The 17,861-nt window shown below is 46.9% G+C and overlaps 1 protein-coding gene across 3 annotated transcripts in view; it reads left to right on the top strand.

Moving 5' to 3' along the window:
- Positions 1-17,861, top strand: part of ICE1 (interactor of little elongation complex ELL subunit 1) — a 1,011,762-nt gene that overhangs the window by 294,227 nt on the left and 699,674 nt on the right. For all 3 annotated transcript variants that reach the window (XM_078687642.1, XM_078687643.1, XM_078687644.1), the window contains 2 exons: positions 275-314; positions 392-451. In XM_078687642.1, coding sequence (XP_078543768.1) covers positions 275-314; positions 392-451 — 100 coding nt within the window. The remainder of the gene's footprint in view (positions 1-274; positions 315-391; positions 452-17,861) is intronic.

Here is a 17,861-nt window from a genome sequence, read left to right as displayed (position 1 = left end):
CTAAGTTGGGAAAGATTCACTTTCCCAACTTACTATATGCTTTACATATTACTTTACTATATGCTTTACATATGCTCCCTGTGCAATATTTTATGCATTACGATAATTAAGTGCTTAAGTAATGGGCTATCAACACTGCCACCTCCCTTTTACCGCTCTATCCCTGTAAGTGTTTTTGCCTGGGAGTTTTGTTTTTCAGTGGCAATTGTGGGTTTCTAAAACAAATGTCTTTTTACTGTCCCATATAGTAACAAAACATTAATTAATTTAACAGGCAAAACTTGAAGAATTTCACCAGGAACGAAGGAAGAAAAGTGAGTACATGTTTTATTGTTCAATTTCTTTTTTTTTAGTATGCTTTATTCTAATCTGAATTTAATTGTAATTGCAGGAATGAAGCATGCAGTTACTCAGTTTACTAGTGAGGAACCAGCAGCCATGGTTGACAAAAGTAAGTCTGTCTCTTTGTGCATTTAGTGAATATATAAATACTGTTATGAAAACTTTTTGTCTGAAAATATAACCAAGTTCGCCATCATGGATTGCTCATCTAAATTCTAAACTTGCCCATCTGCGTGTTGGATTCTATAGCTATTCTGCAAAACATGGTTATTTTAAAAGAACAATAAATAAAGCTAGTACCTATTGGGAGCTAAAATTAAATTAGTGTAATGTATTTGTTTGAGGTGTGTGTGTCTGAAGATACACATGCTTAGCATAATACTGCCATCTATTGTTGAGCTTGGATGTGTGCAAGTAGTTTTTCTTGGAAGAAAGTATTTCGAATCATGAGGTAGTGACTACTCCTCTTGCTGGTAATGCTCATAGCCATCGACTCCATTGTTAGAATGTTTTCTTCCTCATGTGGGTTCTGAAGCGTGTTCCTCTGCTCTGGTTCAACACCATCTTTGTTTCTTCTTTCCAAACGCTACCGCCTGTATTGCTTTTGATCTCGGCTGTTCTCAGTCTCCCTAGTCTGTCCCCAGTCTCCCTAGTTAGTTTATCGATGTCGTCTTCGTTGGGGCGACTCCAGTCTATTGCAACCACCATAGTCCTTCGCCCTTCTGACTTATCTTATTGCTTCTATGTTCCTTCCACTCCAAGTCTACTTGGTGGTGAAACGATGCCTTTCCGAATATGTCCACGTTTCCATGCCAAGTTCCCATGCAACAATCTCCACCAGGTATGTAACTTGTGCCTTTCCCCTGAATACCAGGAGGCTACCTGTGAGGCCTACAAATCATTTCAGTAAACAAAGACGTTGCAGGACTGTCAAACTCGAATCGTCAAGATTTTCTGCTGCAGCATCAAAGCTACACCAGACCTCTTCAGGCGTGAAGTCCTTAAAGAAGATGCATAGGCCCAAGCGTGGGCCACTGATGAGGGCACCTTCTCCTACCATATCTGGACAATGCAGGATCTCACTCCAGGTCAACCCGTGAGGGCACCTTCTCCTACAGTATCTGGACATGCAGGATCTCACTCAAGGTCAACTTGTGAGTACTGTGTACCCTCCACCTTCGCCCCGACCCCAGCAGACCACCACAAAGGTTCGCCTACCTATCCCAGACCGGCAAAAGACTGTTCTTGGGTAACCACTGCCTACGGGCCATGGTCGATACCAACTGGCTGTATCGGACATCTCCTGCCTTTGTTCTGTCCCGAAAAAACAGCACAGGCTACATGCTCCCAAACTGATTCCTCTTTGGTCGGAGTTGAGCCGACTTTATGCGTCGAAACATTGCTCCACCTCTGTGCTGATAATTCCACTATTGGGCCTGAAGCTCTAGGCACTGGAAATACCAGCACAGCATCAAACTTCGATGTCTGACCCGAAATCATTTACCTTTGTCAAACATGCACAAGGTTCCGAACTTGTAGAACCAGAGCTTTAACGGCTGCAACAGTAGTTAGACTCAGAACAAAAGCATATTTTGATACACCTGGACACTGGCCGAATCATTACGGGACCTCCTCATTCCGGTGCACAGCCAGCTGAAACAATTATCGTTAGAAGAAGCTTTGAAAGCCCCAATACCACCAAAGTAGAGAAAGAGGGCAGACAAAGTCACAAGCTCTGTGCACATCAGCCCACCACCAACACCTGAGCATCACACGCAGTCACCACCACCTTCACTTTTATAACCCACACCGCACTCTCCAGAAAATTCCATTCAGTCCTTCACGAGGCGACGGAGAGAAGAGGGATGTGAGTTTTGAATCCCACCGCATATTGACCCGTGGGACTCCTACAATGCAGAGACAGACCCATTTCTATATCCCACTAAACCTTTTCCACCAGATGTTACTACTATCTACCATGACCTGATAGGCAGAGCTGCTTAAAGAGTAAGTAACATAATCCTTATGACTGACATATGTAAAGCAGCTACATGGTTTACACTGCACACATTTATAAAACATTACTGTGTAAATGTGCTAGCCCATCAGCAAGCTAATGTGGGCCAAGCGGTTCTATGTAGATTATTTCAAACAACTGCAATCCCTACAGGTTAGCCACTGCTTATGGAGGAGGACTGCTTTACAGTCCATGCACAGCATACGCATCTACAGCACACATGCCTCGAACGGATTATATTACTTACCCTGTAAGCATCTGTTCGTTGTGTGTAGGTCTGTAGAATCACGTGCTCTCTGTCCTCCCTGTAACTCTGTGTAGGTTGTAGTTTACAGACTTTAAGTTACTTTACTCGCATGGACATCACATTACTTATACATACTACAAAACCATTCTCACCCACTTGCCCCAAAACAATCTGGCAATCGAGTTGATGCCCAATACGCACTATCATCAAAAGGAGGAGTCTCATAACCTTGTGACTCGAAGAAACTTCTTCAAACAAAAACAACTTGTAATCATCTGAGCCCAATAAGAGATGGCATACTTTTGCACAGCAGGTGAATCTACAGCACTACATACTAAGAAAAGATACAAGGTATGTAACTTAATCCTTCAGAAACCACAATGCGCTGTGCCATCGATGCGGCTGACACTATATTTAGAGGCATAAACTCTGGTGTCCTGCTGAATAATAATAATAATCCACATTTGTAAAGTGCGAACAATCACCCGTAAGGGTCTCTGGGCTCCATGCTTATTCACCTGACCATTTGCTGATACCTCAGGTTCATAATAAACGGACAGCACTTTTAATTCAAAGTGCTTCTCTTTGGGGTTTCAAGTGCACCTACGATTTTCACCAAATGTCTTGCAGTAGTAGCTGGTCACCTGTGCAAGCAAAACATACACGTTTCTGCCATATTTAGAGAATTGATTCATCAAAAGGCAACCTGTCAGAAGTGCTTCCAACACACTCAGGCCACCATAAACCTACTTGATCAACTGGGTTTTACGGTCTATGCAGTGGGAGCCATCCTTGACTCACAACGGGGAATAGCTTACCCCAATGCTGCCCAGTTTCAATCCTTCAAGCCATCGTTCCCCAGTTCCAGCCTCATCAGCAGATAACAGTGAGGACAGTTATGCGTCCCCTCTGTATGACTGCTTAGTGTATAGTCCTAGTACCCCATGCCGGACTCAACATGCGTCCATTGCAGGAGTGTTTAGCGCACCAGTGGACTCAGCAGGTCAGTAGTAAGATCTAGAGTTGGTCTGCCATCAAGTTTGCCACTCTCTGCAATAGTGGAACAGAAACAATCTCCTTAAAGGATGGCCTTTCCTAGACCCAGTTCCGCAGATAGACATAACAACACCTCCCTCACATGTTGGGGAGCGCATTCACAAGATTTGACTGTACAAGGATGTGGCACACCCAGCCAATGACCTCTCTATATCAATCCACTAGAGATGCATGCATTTCTTCTAGTGCTGAAAGCCTGCATTCTCCGACCCAATTGTCAAAGTAGTCCTAATAAAAACAGACAACATGACTGCCATGTATTGTCTGCAAAAGCAGTCTGGCACCAGGCCCTGTCCGCTCTCTCATCTAGCCCATAACATCTGAAAGTGGCCTCTCCGATACAACATTTACCTGTTAGCTGAGTATCTCCCAGAAGTGGAAAACAACTTTTCAGATCTCCTCAACATGATGCGCCGACAAGTCCACCTGCAAGTCCTCCTTCAATACTTCCTGTGTTATGATCACCCAGAGATAAACATTTTCACCCCAATAGAAAACGCCAAATAAATGTCCAGGGGCAACGCACTATGGATGAGTTGGTCTGGGATATTTGCTTATGCTTTTTCCACCTGTCCCACCGCTTCCGTTTGTGGTTCGTAAACTTCGGCAGACATCTCTCACCCTCATCTCAGTGGCTCCCACATGTGGTAGGTAGGTAGGTATAAGGCTTTATTTCGATAAAAACATATCTTAAAAGCATAACATTATACAGTAATTTGATATCAACAAATGATGCAATACTCAGTTTACAATTTTAGTTAAAAATACTATACAATTGGTATAAAAAGACAGAATAGAATTGAATATAAAATCACTAATTAAATAATTTCATTAAGCCTTTTGTATCTGATGGACCAAGCCCATCTTAAAAATTTTGACAGTCCACACGCATAGAGTGACTGAGTATCTGACATCAGGATTCGCAATACTACAATATGATGTCTAGTGCCCAGTTCTCTGCATAATGGTTTTAACCAGCAGTTCCTCGGTGATTTGTATGCCGGGCATGCGAACAAAATATGAGCAACGGACTCTACTCTGGTCTGACAAATTGGGCAAAAGGGTAAGGTTTGAAACGGAACTTTCCAGCGTTCAGTCAGTTCATATACTGGAAGGATTCCAACCCTGAATTTAAAATACAAGGCCCTGTCAGTGGGCTTCAAAATAATATCGAGGTAGGGTTCCTGAACTGCCACATCCTTGATCCTCAGAAAGTCAACAGTTGCTCTACCATGTATAGAGTCAGAGCTGTTTTTACTGGATACCCAACTCCAATAAAGATTCTTCAAGACCGCTTTGGGGGGAGCGGATCTAGTTTCCCAAGCATCCCCAAGGCCCAGCTCGCCAAGCAAAAATTTGACATCTTTTAGCCACCTGATTTTGGACCAACCCAACATCGACATTACTTCCATTAAACCATCCGCATACTTTGCTAATTCTGGGACTCGCCATAACCGAGCCCATAGTAGGAGCGGTCGGATTTGAGCCTGGTCTTTAATCGAACAACACCCCAAATCGAGTAGCAGTGGTACCGTAGAGGTACTTTGTGGGAGTGCCATTAGGTCCTTAAAGAATTTGTTCTCAGATCTAGAAAGCTGATCTATATTGCATGTACCCCACAGTTCTGCCCCATAAAGAGCCGAGATGACTCCTCTCGCCTTATAAATATCAATAACCGGGGCGATGGGTTTGGTTGAAGAAGAACGCTGTTCCTTAAGGAGTGCCCCCACTACCCTTTTGTGGCTTAGTAACATATTTTGTAAGTGTGGCTTCCACTGCATTGTATCTGATATGCGGATACCTAGAGTTCGAGGCATGTGGGCTGCTGAATTCATATCTATAGCATAGATCGCCGCCTAGTGTTGGGTCCGGATGATTGCACATTGTTGTCCTGGAAGAGTCTTCGAAGTATCACAAGATAGGTGGCTCCTCCCCTGGACTACAGTGCGCATGGGCATCGACTCCATCCCCAGATAGTTTTTTCCCGCCATTGGGTTCCGATGCATATTTGATCACTCAAGTTCGGAATCTGTAGAAACTTTCTTTTCGACCCACGGGCCTTTCCTATATCGTCGGTATTGTCTTTCATTCGGTGCCCAGCTCTGTTCCGGCTCGGTTCCCGAGTCGGACATCCTGAGGAGTCGCGTGGCTCTTCGGTGCTCGAGGCCCAGTCGACGCAACAAGCCTTCTTCGACGACGCATCATGGAACGGAGCCCGTTCAAAAGGTGCCCTGTGTGCAACTCGAAGTATCCCCACATCAATGTCTACCCGGTGTGCAACAAGTGCCTGTCGCCGGATCACGATGAAGCCAACTGTATGGCTTGTTCTCGTTTTCGCTCCAAGAAGACGATTCGACTTTGGCGCGCCAGGGGGCCCAGCAAGACTGCACCTGACCCGGTAAACATTTTCGATACCGAGGGAGAAGAGGCAGTCGAGCAGGAAGTTCGAGAGCCGATTTCAAATCCAGCGGCAGAGATCGACTCCAGCTACGACGCAGACGTCGAAATGCTCGATACAGAAGACGTCGTTGACGAGGTAGGAGACGAAAATGAGGCCTATGGGGCCACGGAAGATAGCTCAAGCGAAGAGCTATGCCCCGTTCGGACAATGGCTAAGGCTCAGGTCAAGGGATCGCCACATGGCCTTACCCAAGATCTTGCACCTAGATCCACGGTCTCGCCTCCGGGCCCGGCTACGGACACTTCTACGGAGCCGCCATTGATCAAATCGAAACCGAAAGAGAAAGCTTCGGTCTCGACAAAACCGAAAGTGATAGAGGCGCCGTCGAAACAGAAAGCGCCTGTCGCCTTGGTCGGCTCCACGTCTTCAGACCTGTCGGTGCATACAAAGCCAAAGAAGGTTGTCAAACCGGTGAAGTCGCTCCAGGGCGTCGAGCCGAAGACTGGGGCACCGAAAGCGCTTGTCAAGGCCGCCGACCCGAAGCCCGTCTACACAGACAAGGGACTCGGAGCTACAAAAGCTGTCGATCCTGCACGTCGGCCGGACAAGGCCAAAAGTACTACGACCCTTGAGGCCGCACATGGTAGTGGCTCGAGAGCACCTGTTGAGTCGGCGAAATTGTCCGCATCCTTCACGAAGCAGGTGTCGGACTCGTTGAAGCGCATTAAGGACAAGGCTTCCGCGGTCGATCCGAAGGATACTTCCACGCCGAAGCCTGCCGCCAAACCGCAAAAGTCGACGGCGTCGATTCAGTTCACGCTGCCGCCGAAAGTGGCGCCGAAGGCGTTTGCGCCCAGGATGGTCGTCGAGGCGTCCATGAAGGTGTCCACGGGGCCGAAGCCTACCCCTGCAGTTGTAGGCACAAAGCATCGACAACCCCTACTTGAGGAGCAGTCGGAACAATTTATCGACGCCGACACCGGTAAACTTTCCATTTACAAGCGAAAAATCACACCAGCACAGCCTATGGAGGGATATATGACGTTAAAACGCATATTTTTACAACGCATACCGTTACAACGGGACTTTTACAACGCCAATACTATTACCACGCATGTATTTACAACGCATTTTTTTACAACGCAGGTACCTTTACAACGCATATCATTACAACGTAAGTATTGGTAAGTATATATATTTTTTTTAATTGTATATTATTTAAAATTAATATAATGTAATTGTATTTAATTTAATTTAATTTAATTTCATTTAATTAATTTAATTTAAATTTTATTTTATTTTTACCCTGTACCCCTTCACCCAAAAACCCAAAACTGACCCTGAACCCTAAAAATACCCCTTTACCCAAAAACCCAAAACTGACCCTGAACCCTAAAAATACCCCTTTACCCAAAAACCCAAAACTGACCCTAAACCCTAAAAATACCCCTTTACCCAAAAACTGAAAACTGACCCTAAACCCTAAAAATACCCCTTTACCCAAAAACTGAAAACTGACCCTGAACCCTAAAAATACCCCTTTACCCAAAAACTGAAAACTGACCCTGAACCCTAAAAATACCCCTTTACCCAAAAACCCAAAACTGACCCTGAACCCTAAAAATACCCCTTTACCCAAAAACCCAAAACTGACCCTGAACCCTAAAAATACCCCTTTACCCAAAAACCCAAAACTGACCCTGAACCCTAAAAATACCCCTTTACCCAAAAACCCAAAACTGACCCTAAACCCTAAAAATACCCCTTTACCCAAAAACTGAAAACTTACCCTGAACCCTAAAAATACCCCTTTACCAAAAAACTGAAAACTGACCCTGAACCCTAAAAATACCCCTTTACCCAAAAACTGAAAACTGACCCTGAACCCTAAAAATACCCCTTTACCCAAAAACTGAAAACTGACCCTGAACCCTAAAAATACCCCTTTACCCAAAAACCCAAAACTGACCCTGAACCCTAAAAATACCCCTTTACCCAAAAACCCAAAACTGACCCTGAACCCTAAAAATACCCCTTTACCCAAAAACCTAAAACTGACCCTGAACCCTAAAAATACCCCTTTACCCAAAAACCCAAAACTGACCCTAAACCCTAAAAATACCCCTTTAAAAAAAACCTAACATATAACATTTTAAATATAATTATATACTTACCAATACTTACGTTGTAATGGTATGCGTTGTAAAAGTACCTGCGTTGTAAAAAAATGCGTTGTAAATAAATGCGTTGTAATGGTATTTGCGTTGTAAAAGTTCCGTTGTAATGGTAGTGCGTTGTAAAAAATGCGTTGTAATGTGTGTTTACCCCTATGGAGTCCTACACGATTCCTTTGAAGAAGAAAAAGGATTCCACTGATTCCCCAGTTCTTGTGGAACTGATTAATCCACGTGCTTAGGACACTGCTCCAATCTCGCCCACTTATTCGGATGTGGAGGCTGGAGAAGGTGACTATGATAAACACAACTACCCTGCCGATACTGATCCTGAAGATCAGCATGACACATGGGCAGATGCTGCGGACACACGGGATCCACAAACTGCCCCGGACACAAGTGTATACTGTCAAAACCTCCCCTACTGAGGATTCTGCGGCATTTAATGCACTTATTGAGAGGGCAGCCAAAAATCATGGCGTCCAGCTCCATGCTGACCCTGTTGAAGTGGACTTTCTGTTTGACACCTTTTCCACCTATGAAAAGACCGTAAAGACTCTGCCAATGCTGAAGGGTGTCTTAAAACATGCTGCAGACATTTTTAAAGAACCCACACGTGCCAGGGTTATAAACCCCAGAATTGAAAAAAAGTACAAGCCGGCACCTGGCGACCCTACCTACTCAAAGGCCAGTTGCCGTTGGACTCTCTAGTTGTTTCTAATGCCCGGAAGAGGGCAAATTTACAAACTACTGGTGATGCTCCTCCTCCTGACAAGGAATCTAAGGTGCTAGAAGCATCAGGGAAGAGGGTGGCGGCTCAAGCGGCCAATATCTGGCGCATTTCTAACACGCAGGCACTCTTGGCCAGATATGACAGGGCACATTATGATACACTTGAAACCCTGTTACAACACTTACCAGATGAATATAAGGAGGCAGCGGAGATGCTCATTCAAGAAGGGAAGCTCATCTCCAATGCTTCTATTAAGTGTGCACTGGACGCAGCGGACACCGCGGCCAGGGCCATTAACACAAGTGTAATGTTGCGGCGTCAGGCCTGGCTCAGAATCTCCGGGTTCAAGCCGGAGATACAAACGACCATCCTAAATCAGCCTGTAAACCCTGATCACTTATTTGGGCCTGAGGTGGACACCACCCTGGAAAAAATAAAAAAAAAGACACCAAGACTGCAAAGTCTATGGGGGCTCTCCAGTCCCAGCAGTTCAGGGGTAGTACTTTTCGTCGCTCAAGCAATAGAGGTGTTTCCAGAGACCAGCTGTCACAGCAAACACAGTACACTAAAGGTGGTGCGCAAACCTCATACAACAAACAGAGTAGAGGTGGCTATCGTGGAAACAGCGCCAAGGGCAGAGGTCGTGGAAACAACAACTCCCGATACTCCGCCGCCAACAAACAGTGACGCCTTGTCACTGCCCCCCGACCATACAACACCTGTCGGGGGGGCAGGGGGGGGGGGGGGGACTCCCAACAGTTCCTGCCAGTCTGGAAATCCATCACCACAGACAGGTGGGTCAAAAACCTTATCCAGTAATGTTATTGTCTGGAGTTAACATCCACTCCACCCACCATTCCCCCAAAACACCTTCCTGTGTCCACAGAGCATTTGCACTTATTGCAGCAAGAGGTGCTCGTCATGCTGCAAAAAGGGGCAATCGAGCTCGTACCAGTGGAACAAAGAGGCTCGGGAGTGTACTCCCTGTACTTCTTGATCCCAAAGAAAGACGGGTCCCTCCGACCCATACTGGACCTCAGGCCCCTAAACCAGTACATTCTCTCAGAACACTTTCATATGCTCACGCTGCAGCAGGTTCTTCCGTTGCTCAATCAGGGGGATTTCCTCGCAACATTAGATCTAAAAGATGCATATTTTCACATTCCACTACATCCGTCACACAGAAAATACCTCAGATTCACCATTCAGAATCAGCATTACCAATTCAAAGTCCTCCCTTTCGGAGTGACCACGGTGCCCAGGGTGTTTACGAAGTGCCTGGCAACAGTGGCTGCCCACCTCAGGTGACAAAACGTTCACGTCTACCCTTATCTAGACGACTGGCTTGTCCAAGCAAAGTCGGCCCAGCAGTGCGCTGCCAACATGTCCCACACCATTCACCTTCTTCACAATCTGGGATTCTCACTGAATTATCCAAAGTCGCACCTTCAGCCAGCCCATGTGCGGCAGTATCTGGGCGCGACGATAGATACTCGGGCGGCCACAGCGCAGCCAAATTCTGTGAGGATCAACAGCATTCAGTGGCTGATACAGAAATTCAGACCGCAACACTCGCTTCCAGCACGAGTGTTCATGCAGTTGATAGGCATGATGGCCTCCTGCATCTTCATAGTCCCGCACGCGAGACTACATATGCGTCCACTTCAAGAGTGCTTGGCACGTCAGTGGAATCAGGCTCACGGACAGTTAAAAGACATAGTGTTGGTGACCGGTCGTGCATACAACTCTCTGCATTGGTGGAATCCACGCAACCTTTGCAAGGGCCGACCGTTCCAGGAGCCTGTTCCACAGATCATCCTAACGACGGACGCTTCTCTCCAGGGTTGGGGAGCTCATGTACTCCACTACACAGTGCAGGGACTATGGACAACGCACCAAAAGAAGATGCACGTCAACCTCCTAGAGCTGATGGCAATCTTCATGGCAATGAAGGCATTCAAGGTACATCTGTGCAACAAAGTCGTGTTGATCCGGATGGACAACATGACAGCCATGTACTGCATTCAGAAGCAAGGAGGTACACACTCTCCACAGTTGTCTCATCTGGCTCAGAGCATGTGGAAGTGGGCCATTCAGAGGAACATCTTCCTCATGGCGGAACACCTCCCAGGCAAGGACAATCAGATGGCGGATCTGCTCAGCAGGTACAGCCACCAAATGCACGAGTGGGAGATGCATCCATCGGTGCTCCACCCTTACTTCCAGCAGTGGGGTCATCCAGAGATAGACCTGTTCGCCACACGGGAAAACGCCAAATGCCAAAGCTTTGCCGCCAGGTTCCCGCACCCACAGTCGAAGGGCAATGCGATATGGATGAACTGTTCAGGCAAATTTGCGTACGCTTTTCCCCCAGCACCTCTAATACCGCTGGTGGCACGAAAGCTAAAGCAACACTTGATGATGTTCATCCTGGTTGCTCCAACGTGGGCACGCCAACCATGGTACACCACGTTTCTAGAACTTTCCATGGTACCGCATCAAAGGCTGCACATCAAACCCAGACTTTTGACGCAGAGCCATGTCGACATTCAGCACCCAGATCCGCAACAGCTCAACCTGGCGATCTGGCTACTGAGGTCTTAGAGTTTGGCTACCTCAACTTGCCTCCTGACTGCATGGATATCATACGGGAGGCACGAAAGCCCACCACCAGAGCATGCTACGCAGCAAAATGGAAGCGGTTTGTCATTTATTGCGTAGACCACGAGATTGACCCGCTTGATGCGTCCATGCACAACATCATTTGTTATCTGTTACATCTTTACGAATGCAATCTAGCATATGCTTCCATTCGAATACATTTATCCGCCATAGCGGCCTATCTCCAAAACAGGCAGCATCTCTCCCTTTTCAGAGTGCCTGCCATTAAAGCTTTTCTAGAGGGGCTCAAACGAGTCATTCCCCCCAGGACCCCACCTGCTCCTGAATGGAATCTTAATGTGGTCCTCACCCGACTGATGGGTCCACCTTTTGAGCCTCTACATTCATGCGAGATTCAGTTCTTAACATGGAACGTGGCCTTCCTGATAGCCATTATGTCACTGCGACGTGTTAGTTAGCTCCAGGCGCTCACTGTACAAGAGCCATTCATACAAATTCACTCCAACCGGGTGGTGCTGCGCACTAACCCTAAATTTCTTCCAAAGGTGGTTTCACAGTTCCATGTCAATCTGACTATTGAACTGCCTGTGTTCTTCCAAAATCCTGGGACAGTGGCAGAAAGAATGCTCCACACTCTTGACGTCAAACGGGCTTTGATGTACTACATTGATAGGACCAAAGATTTTAGGAAGACGAAACAACTCTTTGTTGCCTTTTCCGCACAACACAAGGGCAACCCCATTTCCAAAGCAGGTATAGCCAGGTGGATCGTTAAGTGTATTCAAATTTGCCATCAAAAGGCTAAGCGCACTTTAACGATCCCCCCAAGAGCCCACTCCACCCGCAAGTTGGGGGCCTCCATGGCTTTCCTTGGAAATATCCCTTTAGAAGACATTTGTAGAGCAGCCACATGGTCTACCCCACACACATTTACGAAACACTACTGTGTAGATGTGCACTCCAAGCAGCAAGCAGCTGTAGGGCAGGCTGTTCTAAAAACACTTTTCCAAACGTCTGCACCTGGCACAGGTGGCCGCCGCTAATGGAGGGACTGCTATATATTCTATGCTATAGATATGAATTCAGCAGCCCACATGCCTCGAACTGAATATGCTACTTACCAGTATGCATCTGTTCTTGGCATGTAGGGCTGCTGACATTCATATCGCCCACCCTCCTCCCCGGCGCCTGTAGCGGCTGCAGAATTTACACTTACTCTTAGCATGGTCATCGCTCACACTGTTACACTCCATCTTCGCCACAATGGCTAAAAACAATCTGGGGATGGAGTCGATGCCCATGCGCACTGTAGTCCAGGGGAGGAGCCACCTATCTCGTGATACTTCGAAGACTCTTCCAGGACAACAATGTGCAATCATCCGGACCCAACACTAGGCGGCGATCTATGCTATAGATATGAATGTCAGCAGCCCTACATGCCAAGAACAGATGCATACTGGTAAGTAGCATATTCATAGTCAAATTCCGCAACCTTTCCAGGGGTACAAGGTTCAGGGCTGGTGGTCGTCCGTTTTTTTTTGGGGGGTTCAACACCAGGTATTTGGTCTCATCGGTATTAATTATAAGCCCTCTGCAAGTACAGAAGGACTGAAAGCTGTCCAGGAGGCTCTGTAAGCCCACAGGGGACTTAGAGATGAAGAGGGTATCATCAGCGAATAGGAGGGTTGGAATTCGCTTGCCCGCCAGGGAAGGTACATCAGATGGATTTTTCAGCAGGTGCTCCACCACTCCATTCACATATAATGAGAACAGAGTGGGGGCAAGGATACATCCCTGGCGGACACCCCTATTTACTGGAATTCTATTTGACTTCTGGCCTTGTGTACCCCACCTCACCTGTGCAAAATTTCCAACATGGAGCCTCACTAGTAATGACAAAATATACGCGGGGATCCCCATTTCGGACAATACCCCCCACAAACAGTCCTGGGGGACCAGGTCAAAGTCAGTCTTTAAGTCGATAAACGCGAGGTAAAGACTGCCTTTGCCTATTAGGACCACCTTCCAATATATGAGCAGTAATCTAAATGCCTGTTCGATGGTCCCTGTGCCAGTCCTAAAACCTGCTTGGTAGTCCGATAGAATTTTATTATCATCGACCCACTGCAAGAGTCTCCCAAGTATGACCTTTCCAACGAGCTTCTGGGTAGAATCAATTAGACTTATTGGACGGTGGTTGGCGGGGTCGTCCCGGCGCCCCTTCTTAAAGATCGGGACGACCTCTGCCCCCTTCCATGAGTCTGGAATAGCAGCGCCGTTGTTGATGGCATTAAGTAAAGTTGAAATCAGCCTCCCCCATTGGATGCAATCGAGACGGAGCAAATCCCCCGGGATCCCATCAGGGCCTGCTGCTTTATGTGGCACTATAGATTTAATCGCATTTTCCACTTCCTTTGCTGTAAAAGGGTGGCCTTCACACTCTCCTATGGGGTCCATTGAGGTAGGTGTGGTCGGCCCCTGCCTGTCATCCAGGTGGTTCGTGTATAGTGTCGAGAAGTGGTTGAACCACATTTGACCAGTGATATTGCACGTGATAAGGGTGATATTCCTAGCTCTTATAAGATTCGTGATATTCCTAGCTCTTATAAAATTCCAGAAACCACTAGGATCCCTCCCAGCACTGGCCTCCTTTAAAGCTTGCCAATATTGGTCCTACCACTCTTTCTTTGCTTCCACAATAGTCAGTTTGTAGTCTTTCCTAGCCAACTGAATAAGCTCGGGGGACTTGCATTTGACTGCTTTAATTAATGCAGATTTCTTTTTTCGGCATTTTTTTGAGTACCGGCCCGGGTTGCCCTTAGGCCTTTGGCGCTCCTTTTGTGCTGTACCTCTGTTTTGTACTAAAAATACGTTTCCCAATGCCTTAATTGTGTCACAAAAAACTACAGATGCTTCCGAATAATCCAGGGTAATAGTGTCCAGTTTTAACTGGGGCAGCTGCCAAAAGGGCCCCTATGCTCTGAACTTTCCCCTCGTCCAGAACAACTTTACACCATTTAAGGCGCCTCCCGCAGTTTGATGGACAAACTTCTTGGGTTGATAATGTTTTGGTTGGTTCGACTGGTCCGTTTACACACGGCCACAAGGGGTGTAGGGTCAGAGAGAGCAGATTGTGATCACTGTCCACAGTGACCAAGACTTCCATATCATGCATGAAGCTCCAAAGCTTAAAGTCTAAGAGGATGTAGTCAATCCTTGAGGAGTGATTAACCCTATTGAACGTATGTGCTCCAGATGGGTCCGAGATGGTTCTACCATTTGCCGCCCTTAGGCGGAATTCCAAGGCTAAGGTGTTCAGCTGTATGGCCCGTTGTGACCCCTCTATATCGGTTGGATTATTAATGTGGCTATACCCCTCCTAGCATCCTCTTTGGAGATATCCAAGATGTCCTCTTCCGCGAGGGGCTCAAATGTACAGTTGAAGTCCCCCGCGACCAGGACATGCATGCTATCATGTCACTGCCTGAGTTCATTTTCAGTGATAGTAACTGTGGGAGATGGAGAACCACCTTTAGTGCCCCTGGCATAAATATTGAATATTTCTAGGGTTCGCCCTCTCCGTGGCCCCCTGACTGAGATTCTTAATATATCTGGAGAGTTTGTTTGCTTTTGAAGAATGTGACATCCCAGAGAAATGCTAACCCATATGAGAAGACCTCCTGAGGGACGGCCTCTCCCTGTAGGGGGGGAAACTGCTGGTACAAAGTAAGTTGTATAGCAGACCTTATAGCAAGGCTCCATACTCCAGGTCTCTTGGAAGAGACAGATCGCAAAAGACTAGATCAGGGTATTCCATTCGGGTAGATCTAATTTCCTGGAGATACCCGCTATATTCCTGCTGAGGATCCTAAAAGCATTGTCAGCTACAGTTGGCTCCAGGAAAGGCTGCGTTGGTACTAAAGGAGGGCCGCCTCGGTCCCCAATGGGCTCTGTTGTCGAATACGACAAGTTGGCAGCATGGGGGCCAGGGATAACTACCAAGCTGTTAGGTTGCTCCGATGGAGCCAGGCTGGACACTATGGGACTGTTCTGGGTAGATGGAATATCAAACACTGGCCTATATCTAGAGCTAGAAACATTTAGGGAAAGAGCACTGTCAAGAGTATGGGTGGCCCTGGGTGATTTGCTAGGCTTCCTCAACTCACTAAACCTGGTCCTATCCGCTACGATTGTTAGCGTTTTGTCTAGGGGGTGTTCACCATGTCAATAGCCACGGTCCAACCCATAAACTTCTGGGCCTCCGTTGTGTGTGTGCGGCAACGATAGTTCACCACACTCCTAGAACTCTCAGCAGTTCCCACGAGGTACTGCCGAACAGGCAGGACCTTCTCATGCAGAACCGTGGAGAAATCGGACACCCAGACCCCAGGTTCCTCAGCCTTGCGATCTGACTCCTGAAGTTCTAAAGTTTGAATATATAAATCTACCACAACCTTGTATGGGCATTCTTAAAGAAGCACGCAGCGCCACTCTTCGTGCCTGTTATACTACGAAGTGGAAACGATTTGTTCACTATTGTTATCCCAAACACATTGATCCTTTAGGACCCAACTATCAAGACATTCTGTTATTTATTTAATTTATATACCTCTTATCGAGCTTTTAAATCTAAAAAGTTACACGTAGCGGCAGTGGCTGCATATCTACAAAACAGACAATACACTTCCCTATTAAGGATTCCCATCATTAAAGCCTTCCTGGAAGGTCTTAAGTAAATCCTCCTCGGTTGCCCCCAGCTCCCACTTGGAATCTCAATATTGTATTAATAAGATTAATGGGCTTTCCATTCGAGCCCCTCCACTGATTAGTCAAGTGATTCCCCCTCCGTCCCTCCGTCCCCCCAACCCACCCCTGTTTTTAGGTCTCGCCTGTCGATGCGCATGCGCATCGAGCAAGCGAGACTATAGGGGCTCATCGACTCTTTATCTAACTTGCAAGGAATCGTGGCGATTCCTTGCAGTGCCCGTGACTTTTAAGCTCAATGCGCATGTGCATTGAGCTTAAAAGCGCGTGCACAGCCGCCCGCATTCCTCCGACACCTTTGAAGTGAAGCTTAGCTTCACTTCAAAGGCCCGGCTTCTTCACACCCACATGCCGCTCTGCCCCGCTCCGCCCCCTCCCCTGAGTCATCCTGCCTGCCCAGACTTCTCCTCCCCCCTACTTACATCCCGCTTTCACTTGTTTTTTGTTCCGACTCGACGTTCCCCCCGCCACGCAATGCCGAGAGCTTGTTTGTTTTAACCAAGAGCACCGAGCAGTGTCCCTTTTTTGTTTGTAAATACCTGATCTACGGCCTAACGATTTTCATGCCTACTTTTCACAAATGCTATATTTCTTTGTAGTCTTCCCGAATATAAATATATGAAAAAAGAAAAAGAATCTCATCCCTCCAATGCATGTGAACGGTGGTAGGGATCGCAGCGATGTTTCTTTCAATGTTTCCCTCGTTGGTGTTTTCAAAAGCTCGTCAGCGGTGCCTTTGTCTGATAAGCAGCTGTTAATGATCACAGAGAAAACCCAGCGATCACGTGACTGTGGCAGATCATTAAGCGGCGTTGCCTTTAGCTCCGCAGTTTAGCCTCTCATCAGTGATGCTCCGAAAACATCTTCGTACTCCACAAAACACACAGTGGGGCTTGAAGTACCACCCGTACTGTAAATAACATAAAACGTGCAAGTGTCTTTCAAGCGACGAGAACCGAAGTTAGCATTGCCACAAAGACAGCCTTCCTTAAAATGATCCAAGCCAGTCCACTACAATGCTGCCGGGTCATAGGTCACCACTATTCAAAGCCCGGTATGTATGCTAGTTTAGTACGCAGATTAAAGCTTGCGATTTGCTCGGTTGGCTGGCCCTCGGCTCCCGTTTCCCACCAGTACCGCTAACCAAAAGGCTCCCCACTGAGTCGCTCTCCTTTTTCGAGGGTCATTGTTTCTGTTACACATACCGTGAATACGTTGAAACACACAAACATGGTAGATATGTTTACTGACCACGAGCAGTTAGAAATAATTTTGCAGAGACCAAGCCTAACGCATTGTGCATGAGAATCACGTAAACTGGGCTAAGAATCAGCTGTCACGCCGAGAAAGTCATTGCAACACACAAAGAACCCTTGAAATACAGTCGCAATGAAACTGAATACAACATGTTGGCAGGCAGAAGGGCTCATTACTCAGTGTAAAGGCTAATATTACAACCAATCAGAGTGGGCTATGACTTTTGGTAAACGTGCTCTTTCGGGACG

The sequence above is a fragment of the Lissotriton helveticus genome, chromosome 4_1 (assembly GCF_964261635.1).
Source record: "Lissotriton helveticus chromosome 4_1, aLisHel1.1, whole genome shotgun sequence".
In the NCBI taxonomy this organism is placed as follows: Eukaryota; Metazoa; Chordata; class Amphibia; order Caudata; family Salamandridae; genus Lissotriton; species Lissotriton helveticus.
The sequence above is the reverse complement of the archived record's forward strand: the minus strand, read 5'-3'. Positions and strand labels throughout refer to the sequence as shown.